This window comes from Urocampus carinirostris, chromosome 7 (genome assembly GCF_059441175.1).
Source record: "Urocampus carinirostris isolate Australia breed hairy pipefish chromosome 7, RoL_Ucar_1.0, whole genome shotgun sequence".
In the NCBI taxonomy this organism is placed as follows: domain Eukaryota; kingdom Metazoa; phylum Chordata; class Actinopteri; order Syngnathiformes; family Syngnathidae; genus Urocampus; species Urocampus carinirostris.
The window spans coordinates 821,645-842,544 of NC_142355.1; the positions used below are offsets into that span (position 1 = coordinate 821,645).

Here is a 20,900-nt window from a genome sequence, read left to right on the forward strand (position 1 = left end):
TAAAGCAATAAAGAAAAAGCGGATGAAATGGGACAGTCAGAAAAAGAAAGAGGGGAATTTAAAATTAAGACCAAAGGAAGATGGAATATAAGATGGGGAGTAAAAGAAAAAGAGGAAAGAAGAAAGGAGAGATTGAGTTAAAGTGAGAACATCATAGGAAAAAATGAGAAAGGAAAAGAAAAAGGATGTCGATAAATCGAGATTAAAAAAAAAGAAATGAAATTAAGAGTGAGAGTCAGAAAAGGGGAAAGAGGAAGAGAAAATGAGAAAGTGAAGTTGACATGAAATTAGGGCAAGAAAGTGAGGAGAGAAAGAAAGAGGGACACGTTGAGAGACAGAGGGATACAGAAAAAAAATAAGAGTGGGGAAGTAAGTAAAAAAGACTGAGTTATAGATAGAGATCAATTGAGTTACAGGTCAAAAAAGGATAAACAAAATTAGAGCGAGAAAGTCATAGAGAAAAGGTAAAGGGGACTAGAAAGATAATTAGAGGAGTTCATGAGATAAAGAAAAAGGGATAGATAAAGAAGATAAAGACAAAGAGACATGGAAATGGATAGAGATGGTACAGTTAAGATGATTATTCTCTATTGTTCTCTAATTTGGATCTCTTGTGTACATTCCCGAAAACAAATGTGATTTCACGGCAAATAAAAGAAACCTTTGCAAACATTTCACACAAAAGAAATCCAAGCAAAAGCATTTTATTTTCACGAGATGCTACATTCTTCACTCCAAAAGGCACCGCTTCTCAAAACATGCTACGCATTGAGACCAAAACAGTTGAAAGGATTCATTATTCACAGAAAAACAACCCGTGATACAAGACACAATGAAAAGATGCATTTGACAACAAACTCTTTCTTTTTTCGGAATTAGATGATAAACTAAAGCTGCGTTCAACGAGATATGATTCCATTTCTTTATCATTTTAGCTATAAATTAAATAAGAAGACATTCCATTGCATTATATCCCAAATGTTTTGATGATTGAGAAAATGAACTGCAGTTTTTTTTGTCAAAAATAAAGAGCAGGAGTTCTTTCACAACGTGCAAAATATTCAACTTGCTAGCATTATTTGATGAGCGATAACAGCTAACTCACTCAACTTTTTTCTCTCTCTTTTGAATGTGCCATATTTTTCAGGCTATAAGACACCTCCCCCAAAAAATAGACTTCTGCTAAATATTTTACATATATGGGACGCTTTGGACCGAGGGTCTTAAACTCAATTGAGTCGGGGTCTGGACGACGTTGTACCAAATTGGACTTTCTGCGATAAAACCTCCAATCCCAATTTTCTACTCTTCTTAAAAAAAGAAAAATGCAGGTATAGAATTATCAAGCAAAAAAACCCATCAAAAATGATTTTGAAAATCAATCAATCAGTAATCATTAAAGGGACAATGTGTTTTATTTGACCACTACATGCTGTATGGTGTAGTACAACCAAAAAGAAGTGCTAAAAAGCGCAAAGAATATCAGCCAAGGAGACTCCAAGTGACCAAAATCCAACATTATTTTCACAAAGAAGAACTAACGAGGAAAAAAGAAAGAAAACAAGAGACAAAAGATAAAAAAGAGAAGAAAAAAAACTTTTTTTTCAGGTACTCTTGACATCATGATGGTGGACAATTAGTCCATGTTATGTCATATAAATGCAAATTTTTCCACCGGCGAGTATTTTAAAGCACGTATTTTTATATCCTAGTTAGTTTAGTTCTTTTTGCTTTAAAATGAATGACTTTATACCACCAAGAGGCCCTTAATAATACACACTGTCCCTTTAAACTTGCGTTTCAAAGCGGGGGTATCAAACCGTCTTTGGCCCCCGGGCCGCGGGTTGGAGACACCTGCACTGGACGATAAGGCACACAGAATAAACACTACTCTCATAACTTTGGTCAGAAAAAAGTAGAACATTATGAAATCTTTTTTTCACCACTAAGGTGATTCATTCAAAATTTGTAACTGTAAGTGGTAACCTTCCGTTTTAATTGTTCATTTCAAACTTTTTTATCGACATTTTCCAGTTTATAGGGTGCACGCTTGAAATTCTGTCAAATTTGGAGTTTTTAAGTGCTCTTAAAGTCCAGTATATGTACATGTGAGGAGGCAGGGCTTTTAATTTCTTTTTTTATTGTAGCAATGTGATTGGACAGCAAGTATTAGGCATCCCAATGTTTACTGGTGTAATAGGCGCACCGGACTACAAGGCGCACACTCGACTTTTGTCAAATGTCTGTATTCTAAGTGCTCCTTAAAGTCCAGAAAATACAGTATCTGTTCATGTGAGGAGGCGGGGCGTGGATTTTTAATTTTTTTGTAATTGTGACAATGTGATTGGACAGCAGTTATGAGGCAAACCTGAAGTTATCTGAGAAAAAAAAAAAAAAGCAGGAATTTGGATTTTTTCGAAACAAAATAGGGCGAGATTTGAAAAATAAAGTGACAATTGTGTGACAGTCCAGTTTTGCTGTGATATTCAAATATGTCGGAATTAAATACAAGTTTGTCTTCGGTAAAAATATATACGCTCTTATTCGAATGCTAAGTGTGATCAATATATAAAAAGAAGCAGATCGATTTTGAAGAGGGGTGTACACAGGGATGCAACTCCACCGTTCGGTTTAACCATCCCAAATCGATTATTTTTAGAAAATGGACGAGAAGGTTTTCTGGGAATCGAATTTGCATTCGCCGAACACACGAAGAAGACAAAACACGTGGAGAATGTCTCGCGTTTTTTCCCGCAGGGAGTGCAGACAAAATATACAAAGCCAGGAGGGAGTGAAATCAAGACATCAGTCAGAGTCTCTCACGCTTACCCACAATGCACCCGGTGCGGCCGACGTCATCCGGCGGCCCTACTCAAGGAAGGTCGGCACGTTACGAGCCGGGACGCTAACCGGCGAGGCTAACTGCGAGCGGATAACGTGAAGATCTTGACCTGGAAGAGCTAGCCGGGCGCTAGCTAGTTGTTAGCCTGGAAGGATCCCTGCGCGGCGGAGGAGGCGGCAGTGGCGGCGGCGCTTCGGAAGCTTTTGTTGCTGAAGATTCCTTGCGAGAACTCCTGCTGGGCCTTGTGGAAGCTAGCGCCCGTTCGCCGGTACATGCCGTGGACCTGCCGCAAAAAACTCGACGTCAAGACGATCCCCAACTTTGTATTCCGCCGATTTGCTAAGGCGCTGCTTTCTTTCTCTCTATCTCTCAAAGTAGATCTACGTATCATGAAAAATCAAATCATCTTTTTGTTTTCAAATATATTGACGGTTCTTTGTACGTTTCATTATCCATCCATCCATTATCGGCACCGCTTATCCTGAGTAGGGTCGCGGGGGTGCTGGAGCCCATCCCAGCTATTTTCGGGCAATGGGCAGGGGACACCCTCAACTCCTGTCCAGCCAATTACAGAGACAGAGACAGTGCCTGGAAAAAAAACACCCAAGCACAGGGAGAACATGCAAACTCCACACAGGAGGTTCGATCTCATGACCTCAGAACTGTGCCTCACATGCGCTAACCACTGTGCAGCCGTGCTGCCCTACATTTAATTGTTTGAATCGTAAAGGCATGTAACGGGATGCTTGCCATTTTCTCTTTCAACACTTAAATAGGAGGAGGAGATCATTGCCATGAGGCTCTTTTACTCCACCCGGGGGAGTCAAAGCCCACATGAAACCCCACCCCCACATTTGCATATTATCCTATTCTTATGACAGTGTGTATTTTCCGTAGCACTATTTAAATACTCTATATCAGGGGTGCCAAACTGGCGGCCCGCGGGCTGGATCAGGCCCGCGAGGGGATTAAATCCGGCCCGCAAGACAACGCTGAGGGAAGCACAAGAGAAAAACGAGCTGCAAGTTGACATTTGTCCACTTGATGTTGGGCAGAGCCAGGTGCCTCTCACAAAGACGCTGTGCTTGTGTCTCTCTCTCTTCCACCCCCTTTCTCCAACTCTCTGTCTCTTTCACTCTTTGTGTCTCTTTTTCTCTTCCTTTGTTGCTCTTTGTCTCTTTCTCTCGCTGTGTCTTTTAACCTCTTTTGCTCTCACTTCCTTTTTTCCTTTTCTCTCTTTTCTCTTTCCATCTTCCTACCCTTTTCCCTCCTTCTTTCTCTTATTTCTTTATCTCTTTTTCTTTCTCTTTAATCTACTAGTCCGGCCCTCGACAGAATGTTTGTTCTATCATGTGGCCCCCGACTTAAAATGAGTTTGACACCCCTTGTCTACTGGTAGGGCGCAATGAGCACCCCTGCGATAGGGCGCATCCGCTTTTCGTAATCTAGGATCCTCGGGTGTTTTCCGGTACTCCTAGCAATTTCGAAATCCATTGATGTTTTCTCTCCTTATTTTGAGTCTCTCCTAAATTCGAAACTTTCCACGGTGGCCTAGGTGGTATTCAGAAAAGTGACTCCTTACCATCTTGAGGAGAACGACGGACATGACGGCGCAGACGGTGAAGAGAATGGCCACGATGATCATGATGCCGCCGACCGCTTTGGAGGTGTTGATGATGGAGAGGGCGGCGATCCAACCGCTGCACAAAACGCAAACAAAGCCAGCTTTGAACAAACACTCGAACCAACGATCGGCTTATTAGAGCAAAACTCCGCCCCAAAAATGCAATATCTAACCTGATAAAAGTAAGCCCCATGAAAGGAAAACCCACTATTGGGGGTCTCAAAAAGGTTGGAAAAAAACTAGGAAAGGCAGAGTCCTTAAGACAATTGTTTTTGTCTAATAAAAGCTAATAACAAATGTGAGTTCATCACGTGTTCTTAATAGATATTGTGTTTGAGCTTTAAGTTGAAAAATATCGTGAAGGAATCCTACTTCAGAGGAAAACTACTTCTGAATTTTCCATGTCTCTTCCTGTTCTTTGATCTGGTTGCAAGTCCAATCCATCTCCATCCATGTTGAAGGATTAACAAAGCAATGCCATAGGTTTCTAAAAGGGTTTGCTATATCATGTAATACTTAAGATAATGTAAAGTTGATGTACTTTATTTTTGTGAACTCAATGAATCCTGATGTACTTTTGCAGTCTGCACCAGTCAGAGAAGGAATTAAAGCAAGTTCTTCATGCCCTATGGTCATGGTCCTTCTTTGATGGTTTAGCTCAGTGTCATATCGATGACACTAAAGTTGTTATTCAGAACAAACACGACACCGTAAAAAAGTATTTCAAAAGCTTGGGGAGTATGGTCGAATTTCATTTAATTATTAATGACGTAAATTTGAAAAATAAAAAATGAGAAATAAATCTATAAACAAATACAGATATATGCCCTATAAATAATTGAACACATAAAACACGTAATACTTAATATGCAATAGATTAAATTAAGTTATTTATTTATGTATTTATTATTTTCAATATTTATTTTGTCTCAACAAAATGTTATTCAAATGAGGGGGCGGGTCGAACTGGCGGATCTTTTCACCTATTGGGTGATCGGTGATGAACAAATAAGCTACTACATTGACCAACCAATAGATGAAAAGATCACGCAGTTGGAGCCGCCCCTTCATTTGAATAACATGTTTTGGTGACAAAATACACAAGAAAATACATTGACAAAGTACACATAAAAATAAATTTAAAAAAGCATAAATATATGAATACATTTCATTTATTTTATTATTTATTTTTCACAGCTCCTCAGCTAATTCATGTCATACATTTAGGTGATACATGGTTTGTTTATGTGTTCATTTATTTCTATGGCATTTATTGGAGGGTATTCATTTATTTATGTGTACATTTATTTCCACAAAAAACATTGCACTTGGAGAAAAAAGTATATGAAAATGCATAAAGTTAAATGAATCAATTTAATTTGAATTCTTGAGGTCCCATTTTCTTCATAAAAGATCACAATATCATTTGTGTGCTATTTGCAATTTTTGTTTCTTAAAAAAAAAAAAAAAGAGTTGCTGATATTTTTCGTACTTATGCATAAAAGTCTTTTTAACACCACTTACAGGAAGAAAAGCAGCAGAGAAGCTCAGAAAGTCTCAGCAAGCGGGAGAGGAAGAGAACAAAGAAATAAAGACAGCTTAGCATGCAACAATCTTCATCATAGACAAAGACAAGAGCTCTGATAAATAAATGTGGTCTTACCTGTTCCCCCACTTGGGTATGCCCACCGCCTGGATGATAAAGATGGCCACTTGGCAGAAGAACACGAAGAAGAAAAAGAAGAAGCTGAAGGAGCTGTCGGTCCTGTGTATGTCACAAGACAACATTCAGTTCGAATGAGTTTGAATGTTGAAAGAAAAGCAATGTACAGTGCATTGCAAAAGTATTGCAGTATTACAGATTTTCTACCCGAATGGCCCCAAATTCTGCTCTATCCATCTACCCATCAACTCCAACCATCTTCCCAGTCCCTGCTGGAGAAAAGCAGCCCCGGAACATGATGCTGCCACCACCATGTTTGACAGAGGGGATGGTGCTTTCAAGGTGATGTGCAGTGTTACTCTAATGGCAAACGTAATGCTTTGCGGCCAGCCCAAAAAGTTCCATTTTGATCTCATCCAACCAGAGCATCTTGTTCCACGTGTTGTTCGTGTCTCCCATGTGGCTTCTTGCAAATACCAAACGGGCCTTTTTATGGTATCCTTTTCGAAAGAGCTTTCGTCTTACCACTCTTCCATGGAGGGCGGATTTTTTCAGAGTATGACTAATAGTTGTCCTATGCACAGATTGTCCCACATCAGCTTTGTATGTCTGCAGGTCATCTAATTTGCTCACGGGCCTTTTGGTTACTTTATCCAATTCATTTTCCCTTCCTTTGGGCTGAAAGTTTAGAGGGACAGATAAGTCCTGGCAGATTTGCAGTGGTTCATGCTCTCTCCGTTTTGACATTATTGCTCTCACCGTGCTGTGGGAGATGTGTAAAGGTTTCAAAACCTTCTTGTATCTTATTCCTGCTTTGAACTTTTCCACTACTTTATCCCGGACCTTCCTGGTGTTTTTTTTTACTGGCTATAGTTTTGTCAGTTCTCCAGTGTCACCTTTAGCGGACCTCTGAGTCCATCACAGAGCAGGTGCATTTAAATAAGGACTTAAAGACGTACTTGGTCATTGTGAGTCATTTAGGCTGACATTGGATCATTTAGAAGTCATCTATGAACTTCTGGAGTCAGTTGGCTGAGCTGAGAGAACAGGGGTCTAAAAATTTTTGGCAACAGCTACTTTTCTGTTTTTCTGATTGTAAATATAAAATGCTGAAAGAATTTGGTTGCACTTCACAATTGTGTCTCACATTGATTCTTAGAAAAGTTAAAGCCTGAAATGTGGCAATATGATAAAGTTCTTGGGGGGCAATACTTTTGCAAGGCACTGTCGAGGATGCTGTACCGACCTGAAGGCCTTGTAGACGGGCCGATACCAGCAGAGGAAGGAGCAGGGAGCGAAGAGGATGAGCCAAAGGATGGAGAAGCCGAAGTCCACGCCGTACGACGCCGCCGTGGTGAAAGCGGCCAAACACGCTAGCAGGTTCAGGAACAGCGTCATGCAGTTGACTGAAAAACAACAAGATTTAAACTAGGGCTGCATCCATGAGTCGGCATTGTAGACAAAAAACGATAATGTCATCATAGGCGAGCGGCAGCCTTTCCAGCAGCTCGGTGTTATTTCCCTCTTTTGGGGATTTCTTGTTTTAAGTGTCTGCTTCTATCTTCGGCGTTTTTCGTCCCGCTTGACAACGACACTTTGGATGACTTTCGATCCTATGGTTATGGCTTTTAACGCACAAAAATGCATTTATTCGAGGAATCAACTCCTTGCCCTGAAGAATTCTTGTCCCGGTGTGATGAGGGGGCCCTATTGTGGATGCAGAGGCAGAGCTAGCTAAGCGGCTAGCGGCGTTATAAGCCTTCGGTACCGTCCGTAATCATGGCACCAAATAAGAGCGACCAACTGGCTGTGCTGGTGAAAAACATCAAAGCGTAAAGGGAGTGCCGTTTGCTGTGTTTTACGGAAACGTGGCTCACGTCTAGCATCCCGGACGCTAACGTGGAGCTACCCGGGAGTAACCCGGCTTCAGCGATGTTAGGACAGACAGAGACACAAAAGTCTGCAGGAAACGGAGAGAAGCGGTTTCGCTATCTACGTGAACACGAGGCGGTGTAACCCTGGGCACAAAGAATTCTGCTGCAGGGACGTCGAACTTTTGGCCTAGCGTGTGACATCATCCACTCTGCTGTTGCTAAACTACAACACAGCACCCCGAGGCCATCTTGTTAATAAACAACAAAGGATACTGCTGGAAGTGTGAATTTCCCTACGGGGATGAATAAACTATCTATCTATCTAATGGAGATGGTCGACAATGAATTCCATTGAGGACTATTGAAGCCATCAACACTTTCTACAGAGTGAGGCATCTCTACATGAATATCATTTCTGCTAGCCATATATAACCTGAAATCAAGAGAACGGTAACAAAATGAAGTTTTTGAACGTTAATCTCAATCTAATCCAGAAAACAGAATAGTCCTAAAACAACCCCCCATCCCCAAAAGAAAAAAAAAAAAGAAAAAAAATCACCGTCAGCATGTGTATTCGCTGATAACTTGACATCATATTTCGGTGTGATGGGTTTGACTAAATAAAGACTTACACATCCAGAGGTAGTACATCATCTTGCAAACCCTCTGGTACTCGTTGGGGATTTCCTCTGCAAAGTCCTGGTAGAAACACGGCTTGATAGGGAAGCTCCTGGGCAGCGGAGGCCAGTTGTTTTCTTTACCTGCAGACAGGAAGTCAAGGCTTCTTTGTCACTCTCTAGTATTTGATATATTCCTGAAGGATTTTATACATTTTACTATAAAGGATGTTATACGATTAAATACAAGTTACATTTATCGAGTGCAATGAAGATTTTCACTGAGTGGGCTTCAGGTCACGCTGTTCCAATTTCGGAATTTTTGGGCAGGGGACTTTTGATGACAGGACTCTGACGAAGGACGTCAGGCACTGTTTTGATAAACGCTAGGTGTTGTTTTGATTTCTCCAGACATCGAGGCGAGGACCCCACATGGGGGCTTTCATTGGCACGCCCATGGGAGGGGCACACCAGCTTGCGGAAAAAACGTGGACAGAGGAAAAAAGGCAAAAGATCGAGAGAGGAGGCTTGACGGAGACTCGAGCGACACTAATTCGGCTAATATTCGATGGAGATCACTTAGTTAAATTGTTTAAGAAATGAAATCTGCCCCCGTGTGGAAATGCCGGTCTCTTGTCCATCTTTTCCTATCAAGAAACGAGCGTGCATTGTTAGGAGAATGTCGGTTGTGTTTGTTAAATGGAGTCAGATAACTCATTGGAACAATTTGGTCAACGCTACATTTTTAATATATTGAATTCCTAACACTCCTCATATACTTACTCATTTAAGACTCATCATAGATTTACTGTTTGAAGAAGGCCTCTTGCTGGGGCGTGGCGCATACTAGTTATATCATTTACTAGTATCACTAATCATTCTTTTTGGCCACTTTCTGGTGTTACGAGACATACAGGATGTCACAACATGGTAGAATTATTATGGACCTCAGTCCTTTTGGCCTCTTCCTGGTGTCAGAAGACAAAGGGGATGAGATATATAGTTATCAAGTATTGACTCATTACTGGCATTACTATGGGCTAAATTCTTTTTGGTTTTTTTCTGGTGTTAAAAGACATGTGGCATGCGTGAAACAGTATCATATATTTTCTTCTTTGGTAGCATTAATATGGGCTTCATTCTTTTTGGCCTCTTTTTGGTGTCACAAGACATGCAGAATACATTAAACATATAGTATCATTTATTATTATCATTTGGTTGCATTAGTCATGGCTTCCTTCTTTTTGGCCTCCTCCTTGGTGTCAGAAGGACGCTTGCATAATTATCATATTTACTCATTTAGTTCTCATGCTTCCAATTTGAACAGGGCCTCATGCTTTTTGGCCTCTTCCTTGTGTCACAAGACCCTGATGTCACAGGATGGCTAACAGTTATATTTTCATTTATTTGGTAGTATTATTATAGGCCTCATTCTTTTTGGCCTTTCCTGGTGTCACAGGACATGTAGGATGTGTGATGCATATAGTTATCATATATTTACTCATTTACTAGTATTACTGTGGGCTTTATTCTTTTTGGCCTATTTTTGGTGTCACATGACCCCGTTGTCACAAGACGTGCGGGATTGTGCGACACGGATATATATGTACATAGTTATCATAGATTTACTCATTTGTTAATATTATCATAGCTTCATTATTTTGGCCTTGTCCTGGTGACGTACAGGATGTGTGCCACATAGTTATCATAAATTTACTCCTTTGGTAGCATCGCTATGGGCCACATTCTTTTTGGCCTCCTCTTGGTGTCACAAGACATGCAGGGTGCGTGATGCATATAGTTAACATATATTCACTAGTATGACTATCAGCTTCATTATTTTTTGGCCTCTTTTTGGTGTCACGTGACCCCGTTGTCACTAGGCGTGCAGGGATTGTGTGACACGGATATATATGTATATAGTTATCATAGATTTACTCATTTGTTAGTATTATAATGGGCTTCAACTTTTTGGCCTCGTCCTGATGTTACAAGACGTACAGGATGTGTGCCACATAGTTATCATAAATTCACTCCTTTGGTGGCATCGCTATGGGCCAAATTCTTTTTGGCCTCCTCCTGGTGTCACAAGACATGCAGGATGCATTACACATAAAGTTATCATTTATTTACTCATTGAGTACTCATCATATATTAACGGTTTACTTTTTGACCTCTTCCTTGCGTAATTCCTTATTGAAGGGTGGATTATATGATGTGTAATGATCTCGTTAATATGCTTCAAACATTGTCATTAAAATACTGGGTAAGCAGCCAATCGGAAAGGGTGTAAGTGCGTGATGCTGCCACTCCCACATGCGTTAATCAAGTGTGAGTTTTTTTTTCTTTTCTGGATGAAACAAAACCCAGGCCGTTGCTCTATTTCCACCCATGTTTGTGCATCAATTCTAAGACAGTCACGGTCCAAATTAGACATCCGCTTAAGGGACTGACCGCACTGCGAATTGGTTTCCTGGCAGAGGTAGACCAACCTGAACCAGAAGTGCTTCGGTTCTGGAGCTCCTGCTCTCTGCGGTCCAACTCGGCAGCTTTCCTCTCCAGCTCCTCCTGCTGCCTCAGCAGATTGGCCTGCGCTGCAGTGGCGGCCGCCTAGAGAGAAGAGAAAATAGCTGAAGGCAAGAAAAAGATGCATTGGAAGGAAAAAAAGGAACATGCTCATCTTATGTAGCATTTTAAGACACAGGCAAGTGTTGATTAGATTGGACGTGCGTTCACGCAACAGTGAGACCTCTTGTTGCAAAGATCTCAACACAGAGTGAATCATTTAACTAAAAGGACTTGCTTAGCAGAATGGAAACTGGAAAGAATAACCACTACTTCTGCAAAAAATACATTTTAAATAAGTTTATCCATCATCTAGGGTGTTTAAAACTTCAAGTTCCTTAGAGTTTCTGGGAATTGATGTCACAAAGGCCAAATAGAAATAACAATTCAACAATTAAATTAATTGGATGTATGCTATACTAAAAGAATAAAAGCAATCTTGAAAATAATGAAATATCCCATCATTGAAGTAGTACATTCTGAGCACATTGGCAGAAAATATTGCAATTTTTTTCTTACTTTAATCTAACGTTTAGGTATTTCTTTAATTATAACATCTTTAATCCAACAGTAGCATTTTTCTCATATTGGAAAATATTTTCATTTTAGAAAAAGAAAACATATTGATAAAAAACTAGCATTAACTTTATATGTGTTCCTAATTTAATATAAAAAAATATATATATATTATAAAAAGTGTCCTTAAAAGGAGCAAAATTTTTCAGCAAGTCTGGTGTTTTGCAGAGTCCTGAGACTTTTTGCAGACTGCAAAACATCTTACCCCATTGGCAGAAAATTGTTGCTTACTCCAACATCTTCTTTCTTGTAAAATACCAAAACAAATTGTTAAAAATAATGAATTACCTAGCAGCTGGTCGATCATTTTGCTTATTTTAGGGCATAATTTCTACCAAAATTAGAAAAAAACAAAACAAAACTGTATGTAACATCCTACATGCCCACATTTCTTGTGTAAATATTGTGTAGATTATAACCTTTATTTTCTTTGTTCCTTTATCTTCTTTGTTTTTTTTTTATTCTCACTGTAAAATGTGAACCTGGAGTGCCACGTCCAATGTCGTTGTCACAATATGTTCAACCCATTTTGTAACAATGACAATAAAGGTAGATTCTACTCTATTTTATTCTATTAAGGAATACGCATTTTTATTTTACGACTAAAAAAACAACGTATAATAATAAAAAGTGTGTTTTTCAAACAGTGTAACATTTCATCTTTTTGCAGCGTCATTCAACCAGACTGCTTCCTTTAAATTCAACCGAATCCAACTTTATTTGAACAGTTGGAACACAACAGAGACGGATCTTTGTTAATCTTTAACCGATGGCCTGTAAAACAACGACTCGCGCCATATTGCGTAACCAGATCGCTGTGCAGCATGCTCAGGTAACACCCTGCTACCCGAGCAGGACTCCCAAAAGGGGACAAGGATTCAGCTACTCTTACCCAAGAGTTTTGGGATACGGCGGTACCTCTGAACACAAACATTTTGGTATACAAGTTAAATGGTCAGTGTTTTTTGACGTTGATGCCACCTCAGATGGCGCGGGCATGTCCTCATGTTTAAGGAAGGTTGATTTATTTCCGCTGATGTCACTGTGCCATTCTCTTTTGAATGAAAGTGATTATTTTATCATTTGCTTTCCTGAAGGTGTCTTCTCCAAGCCCATCTGCTTGCGGCCAGGTTCTCGAGGTGCCCAGGGTTGATGATGCAGGACCTCAGCAGTACTTTTGTATAGTCCAGGGGTCAGGGTTAGGCGACTTTGGACGAGAGTGCCCATACTTTGTTGTAGGTGTGCGAATAGTTTAGTTTTTTTGTTAATGAATGATTGATGCCATTTTTGGGTGTGCTGTGCCTGAATAGGACGCCACAAACAAACAAACCTCTAAGAGTTGCTAGCGCGTATAGTGAAGTTAAGCAGTTTGCTTAACTTTTTAAATGCCTTCTTAATGTAGATTGAGTGTTTCTATGCAGCACTTGAGATACATTTCAGTGTCTGAAAAGTGGCGTATAAATACATTTGGATTTAGCTCAAGATGACCTCTTGTATCAAAACATGGTCTCAGGGCGCCCCCTGCCAGACCAAAGTGCTACTACAACTTTGTCGCTGGATCAGGAGCAAATTGAATGCCCACTTTTATCTCTCACTCGCTCTTACAGTGAATTGATGATTACATTTGCTTTTCATAATTGAATCAATTTCATCTTTGTAGTTGCAGCCCCCACCAATTGTTCCCCTCATTAATGTTTTAAAATCCTTGTTTATTAGCAATAATAAACCCTAAAAACACCACAGACTATTGAAGGATTTTATACACTAGACTATAAAGGATCTTATACGATCGAATACAAATTACATTTAATGCAAAAGATTCACTGGCTGGGCTGTGGTGCGAGGTCAGGGCACCCTGGTAGAAAATGTTGTTTACAGGAACGGCGGGAACAGGACCTAAGTCTGATAAGATAATCAGCACATCCAGACGCTGATGACATAGAAACGCTCAGTGTTGTTTTGAGTATTCCAGACATTGCGACGCTCTTTGACGAGATGGTGAAGCCCAGGGGGGGCTTCCTTGGCACGCCCATGGGAGGAGTCGGCACGCCATTATGCTGGGAGAAGATGGCCAATAGGAGAAAGCTAAAGGACTTGAGAAAAAAGCTTCCCAGAGACGCCAACGACACTAATTTGGCCGTTTTAGATGGAGAACACTTAGTTATATTGTTAATGAAATGAAATCTGCCCCTGTGTGAAAATGTCGGCTTTCTTGTTCATCTTTTCCCTCAAGAAACAAGTGTGCATAAATTGCTGGGTGAATGTAGATTGTGTTTGGTTAATGGAGTCAGATAACTCAATCGAATAATTTGGTAAACGGTACATTTTGATATCAATTCCCATCACTATGTAGAATAGCGCTACCATGTTATCAATCTACACTGCTGTCTGCTACCATTGAACTGGTAAACGCTCATAATAAACTCACATTTCATTTTGTTGATATCGTATTTAACTTATTACTCTATATTTTAAGTTTAATTACAATCTGCATGTGTTTATAGTGATCGGTTTTTAGGGTTCACTTAAATGCTTTGGGGAAGTCAGGAACAGACCCATAGGTTTTTAATGATTTCATATCGAGAAAATGTGACGGTGACGCGAGCAATTTAAGCACCACGATGTTTTCTTGTACTCACCTGAGGGGTGGGCTCCGAGGAGGGCTGCAGGACTGCCGGTTGATAGGGGGCAGTGGAGGCTGAAGTGGTCTGGCTAGCCAGGTTCTGCACAAGTACATCGATTGAGAGACAGAATAGAAAATACACTTAAGAACGGAGAAATGAAATGGACTTACTGAGGCGGGGAAAGGGTTATACTGGTCAATGGGTTCGATGGTGGAGTTGGTCACCTGGGTGACAGCTGGGTCCTGCAGAGAAAAATAATCTAAATGAAATAAAAAGCTCACCAAACATAGATATCATTTCCCCATAGAAAAACATTGAGAAAATCATTTGCGAGAGCGAAGCTTATCAAAGATAAAACTTTGTCTGTCAAACTGGGAAGTTTTGATCGATTGACATTTTATCCCTCCGTTCATCGAGATATACAAGATTACGATGAATTCAAACAACAAAGATGGCGGCCGAAGAGTTTTCTTCCGAGTATATCATATCATTCAACAATATAATATAATTACAAATTTCTGAAGCCAAAATCTTGTTTATGAGATAGTACAGGTTCAAGACTCTATTTTTCCTCTTGTGATTGCTGAATATGTAGGTTGTTTTATTTCAGGGATTCTGTCCTTTCCTTGTTGAGTAGAAAAACAGGTTCAAATTGTTTTGTATTTCATATTTTTTATCGTACATCAGGACTTGGGCTCCGCTGTGTGCAGGAACTGGCTGTAATTCATAAAAGCGCTATCAGGAAAATGTATTTTTTCTCATCATTTTCGTCATTCGGGCTTCCGTTGTAGAAAGATGGCGGCCAAACATGTCAGTATATCATAGAACTACAATTTCTCAAGCTACGATCTTGTTTATGAGATACTACATGTGTTTTTGCATATTATTGCAATCGATTGTATTGAATTGAAATGAATTCAGTATTTTTACATCACTAGGGGTCGCTATGTAATACAATATGGGGGTTTAAAGGGTGGAATGAATGTTAGGAATAGGAACGAGGAGCAGGGATCAGATTTCACCTTTAGAGCTCATGTTTTAGGATCATGCTGAATTTTTATGAAGAAAATTAAAAACATTTTATGAACTGCCTTCTTTCTCTTGGGCAGCAGAACGACAGACGCTCCCCTACTTGCGAACGTTCGACTTACGCAAAACAGATACAAATAGTTTTTTCGGAATGTCTAGTTGGAGTGTAATGTAAACTCATTGCACTGTATCTCTAGCGCGCTAAGAACTTTGACATTTTTTATAGTTTAATATCTCATGCATCCGTTCAACATGGTTGGTGTAAAGTGTAGAGTGGAATAAGGAAACTTGATGCGGTTGAGAAATTGGTTTGATCGCTTTTTTTCGTCCGTCTCTTTCTCTCTGTTATTTTAACTTCTTTTGCTCTAACTTCCTTTTTTCCTTTCCTCTCTTCCTACCCTTTGCGCTTTCTTTTCTCTTTTTTCTCCTTCTGTCTTTCTATTTTTTCTTTGGATTTCTTTCGTCCGCTCCCTTTCTTTCCCCCTCTCTCACGACCTCTCTTTTTATTTCTTTTCTCACGCTTTCTCTCTCTCTCTTTCTTTGTCCCGCCCTCTCTCCTTTTCCCGCCCCCTTTTTCTTATTTCTTTCTATCTCTCCTTTTCTTTCTCTTTAATCTACTAGTCCGGCCCCCGACAGAATGTTTGTTCTATCGTGTGGCCCCCCGAGTTAAAAATGAGTTGGACACCCCTGTTCTAACAAAAGAGATCCCGGTTTGTGTTGGGGAAAGAGAAGCCTGGCGGGCCGCATTATTTATTTAAGCGCAAAGTTCCTGCCTCGCGATCAAACAGTCGTGTCCTACACGCTTGCTGTTTGTTCGCGTGTGCACTGTGTGTCAATCCATATTTAAAATGGAGACTTAAAGCTTTTCAAACGGTTTATTGTGGAAAATGATCAGATGTGACTCAAGAAATGACTGAAATTGACTCGATTGGGCCAAAAATGTAGCCCGTTTTATGTAGAGGGAACTTAAATTCATGCAATAAAGATAGTTTGTCGCCTAACCATGATTTGGGTATTGGTCTTCAAAAATGGTATTGGTATTGACCATCCCCAATTGAGATATTGAATCAGTTACCGGATATTAATATTTCAGAATGGACACGCTCTGAAAATGCTGGTCCACTAGTAATTCCAGGAGCCAAAAAGAATTCCGCAGGTTGGAGAGAAAGAGTTTTGGTTGATGAGTGATGAACAACCGGTGCACTAGTTTGGTTTGTGCAGTCCTTTGAGACTAAACATGACTTGACTTGAGGTTTTTGCGTTTTTCCTTGCCCTCGTGTAGGTTTCAGATCATGGGATGGTGTCATAATAGTCTGTAATACTAGTTTGCAATAGTCTGTGATCTGTGAAGCCCTTTGAGACTCTTTGTGATTAAGGGCTACACAAATAAACATAACTTGACTAGTTTGTTTAGACTAAACACATGACAAAATACATGAAAAAAACAAATGACAAAATATAAAGGACAAAATACATAACTAAACAAATATCTAAATAAATAAATGACAGAATAAATGAGAAAATGCATAAATATACGAATAAATTGCAGTCAAGCCATATATTTAGGTATTACGTGATTTAGTAAGAACTAGAAATTAAGAATAGTAGACCAATGTAAATTTTTCATTATTTGTTTTTTTTAATTGTGAAATCACACTTACTCAAGTGTATTAATTATACTACACCTAATCCCTAGAAAATCATTATGGACCATAACAAGGTGAGCTATTTTTTGTTATTGCAAAATCCATTGCAGTCTAGTCATCATGGAAGAGGGATGACCTCATGTGGGGTCCCTTCTCAAGGTTTCTTCATTTTCCTCATGTTGAGGTTTTTGAGTTTTTCCTTGCCCTCGTGTAGGTTTTAGATCAGGGGATGCTGTCATAATAGTCTGTGGTTTGCAATAATCTGTGGTCTGTGTAGCCCTTTGAGACGCTTTGTGATTAAGGGCGGCACAAATAAACATGACTTTAATTCTCGAGATCCATGGCGAGTGGAATATTTTGGAACATATCTGCGTCACAACACATTCTCTGCCTAAATAAAAAAAAAAATAGGGTCTTTTATAGTCTGTTCAAAAAGGACTCAAAGCGCATTTGTGGTTGAAACGAGATTCGAACCAGGGTAGGCCAAATTCATCTCGTTGGACTACCAGTGATATAGATGACAATGCAAAGACACGGGGGTTTGTTTCGTTATCACATTTATTCACAGTACCAGACACACATGTCGATTTGGTTTTGCATTTCACATGTTAACAATGATGCTTAGAACATAAGACTAGATTAGAATTTATTGTCGTTTTCTGAATTTGATGAGGCTATTATTTTCATAGTATTGTTTATATAGTTTTGTGAAGATTCTAAGGAATGTTATTGTGGCTCTCTGGAAAACAATACATGTTTACATTTAGGCACTCAAGCCATTAGCACACTTTTTCTTATACCAACTGACCCCTCATTAGAAAGGACATTTTATGTAGCCCACACAGGAAAAAGTTTGGGGACCCCTGCTTCGAAGATTAGGTACAAGGAAAAGTTGAGGGGAATTAACAAAAAAAAACAACTGTATTTGATGATAAAAGTTGTCATTGGATCCTGTCGTTTTGTGTACAATTTCACCATAAACTATTAATATAGCGACCAAACTCGTCCACCCATGGTGAGCTTTCAGCCTATATTTAGTTTTTTGACAGGTAAGTACTTGAAGATGTCTGAATATGAAATTACAGGTAAAGACTTATGACAACTAGTCATTTATCATCAAATACGGTTCTATATTGTTAATGACGCTCAACTTTCTGAGTATTTTGTCTTGGAAACCAAATCCAAACTTTTAGGGTATTGAGAGCGATTCGTTTTTGCATCTATTCCAATATCGCTTGTAATCCAATATGGCTGCCTCTTCAAAAGTCACGTGACCCCTCCATAAAAGTGATATTTAAAGGGACTTGAACTATCCGCATTCTTTAGTTACTTGACTTACGTGACACTGTAAAACTAAAGTTATACTGTAATAAAATGTCTGAGTAAGGTCTTTGTTGAGCGTAATAAAGTTAAGTTAATAGGTTTACGGCTTAATTGGCACATAGTACAGAGGAGCGGCACTCAGCTTGATATTAATTTCGTTTTAGAAGCAGAAACAGAACACTTTAGAACCACGAGACAAGTCTCTTAGCGCAGAGTAATAACTTTTGTAACGCGTTAAAAAGTTTAGACACACATTCCTTGTCGGCTACATGTTAACTTTCTACAGGCGATAACCCACCCTGCTTTCTAATCAAAACGCTCCAATTGGTTTAAACTCTGTCAATCTACTGAATTCAACCAATGGTGAATCAGAAAGCAGCTAAGGCACGCCCACCAACACCCAACCCTACAAGTTTCCTGATGTGTTGGCTAATGTGAGCTAGCACAGAGCTCCTCCATTTAACTCTCTAAAATTAGAAAATAACTTACATTAAAAGGGTTGACAGCAGACGATTCGGCGAAGGGATTGTCATCAAACGCCGACATTTTCCCTCAACGGTTTTCGGTGTTTGAGACCTCTGCGAGCGGCGAAACAACAGCGGACTCTTCGATTCACTTCCTCCACTTGAGTTGGGTGCGCATGCGCATTGTACGGCTGGCTGGTGACGTCACGCACAAATGCAGGAGGCGTCTGATATTCAGTTTCGTGACATTTAACTGGAATAAATTGAGGAAACAAAACTTAGAATAAAGATTCGACACAAAAAAACACTCAAGTAAAATTTATGTAAAATTTTGAGAAGCTTTAACTAAAACAAAAAAATTGGTCACATTACCCAGATTTTGGCTGACATGTCTCCCTGTCAGTTTTAAGATGCAATTATCAACTTTTGATGGTATTATATACAACTATACATGGACTTGCCCCCTGGTATCTTCCAGATTTAGTTTACTGCTATGTTCTTGCTCGGAGCCTTCGGTCAGAAAGTGCTGGTCTACTAGTGATCCCAAGAGCCAAGAAGAAATCCGCAGGTTAAGTCAAGTCAAGTCATGTTTATTTGTATAGGAGTCTCAAAGGGCTGCACAGACCACAGATCATTGCAAAGTACAGACTATTTTTACACCATCGCCTGATCTAAAACCTACATGAGGGAAAGGAAAAACTCAAAAACCTCAACATGGGGAAAATGAAGAAACCTTGAAAATTGTATTGGTTTCCCCAAAAATTTGCAAAGTATAGTCGGAATCTAAGTAGAACAGTTTTGCATTCATTGTCTGAAAGTAGAGAGGAAGGAGGGAGTAGGGCAGGGAGAGAGTTCAGAGTCCTGACAGCCTGATGGAAGAAGCTGTCCTTAAATCTTCTGGTTCTTGTTCCGAGAGACTGCAGTCCTTCACTGATGGCAGCAGGTTGAAGAAGCTGTCCGATGGGTAGGTGGGAAAGTCATTGAAATTACATCCAGATTAGGAAGATTTCACTTTAGATAGACTGAAATATGATAAAATATCCTTTGATGAAACGATCTACCGATTATGATTGTTTTACATATCTTTGTTTTAACGCCGGAGCCACTTCAATTCGGCACACATTTCATACGAACTGTTTTTTAAACAGTTACTACACTAGCAGTTTAGCGCTGGTGATCTAGTCACGAATTGTCATGTCGAATATGGCGAAGACGTAGGTTCGAAAGCGTTTTCCATTTGAGCTCTGTGGCTGTGGAATGCTCTTCCTTCTGAGATTGGCTCTGCAACAACAGTGGAAGTGTTTAAATCTAGCCTAAATACACACTTATCGTGAATATTTTATGAATGATGTTAACCTCAGGAAGCTGTCAAACAGGCATTCTATTATTAGTAGTATTGTCTGTACAGCCCTTTGAGACTTCTTGTGATTGGGTGCTATACCAATAAACATGACTTGATTTATATTATGACCTTAAAATGCACAGTTTAAACAAAAAAAATGCATATACTGCATTATACAAAGAAGAACGGGTTCGCCAATTCATCTACGATGCAATTAATTTGCAAATAAATAGTCAACATGGAAAGATTATTAGTTATTAGAATAAAATAAATTGTATGAAAATTCACACCTGGGGAGACGATGTAAATCAAACACAAATTAAGTATGAAAAAAAAAAAACAAGGAAAAAACATAGGAAAAAGTGTATCCTCTGAATGGAAGTTTGCCTTTAGGCACAACATTAACCTTGCTTGACAGAATTCAAGAGAAAAGCGATTGACTGTCAAATTATAAATGTGACCTAAAAAGAACTGAATTTCGGACTTGCATTCTTTAATGAGTGTCAGTAAAACTAATAAAAATTATTTCACAATTTTTAAAGGTAGACTTACAGCCAGGGATTCATATACATACGAAACACTCTTTACGTCATCACTATGCGCCCTTTTTTACATTTGCACCAAGATTAACTCTTTATCGTTAGAATACAATTTCAAAAGGTAGCTTTATCAGAATTTTGTTATTATATAATTTTTTTATCGTATACATTT

The 20,900-nt window shown here is 39.3% G+C and overlaps 1 protein-coding gene across 2 annotated transcripts; it reads right to left on the reverse strand.

The window, feature by feature from the left end:
* Positions 1–688: 688 nt before the first annotated feature.
* Positions 689–19,064, reverse strand: LOC148362059 (secretory carrier-associated membrane protein 2-like). 2 transcript variants are annotated; one of them, XR_015850842.1, is made up of 10 exons: positions 18,873–19,064; positions 14,556–14,627; positions 14,401–14,484; positions 11,113–11,230; positions 8,636–8,764; positions 7,376–7,535; positions 6,130–6,231; positions 5,991–6,022; positions 4,425–4,542; positions 2,977–3,125 (listed from the first exon to the last, which is right to left on the reverse strand). XR_015850842.1 is itself a non-coding variant. In XM_088339484.1 (9 exons), the coding sequence occupies exons 1-9, from the start codon at positions 18,927–18,929 to the stop codon at positions 2,976–2,978; spliced, it is 990 nt and encodes a 329-aa protein (XP_088195610.1). In that variant the 5' UTR covers positions 18,930–19,062; the 3' UTR covers positions 689–2,975. The 2 variants fall into 2 exon arrangements, 1 of the variants encoding a protein (XP_088195610.1); XM_088339484.1 differs by lacking the exon at positions 5,991–6,022 and having other exon boundaries at positions 689–3,125; positions 18,873–19,062.
* Between the last annotated feature and the right edge of the window lie 1,836 nt (positions 19,065–20,900).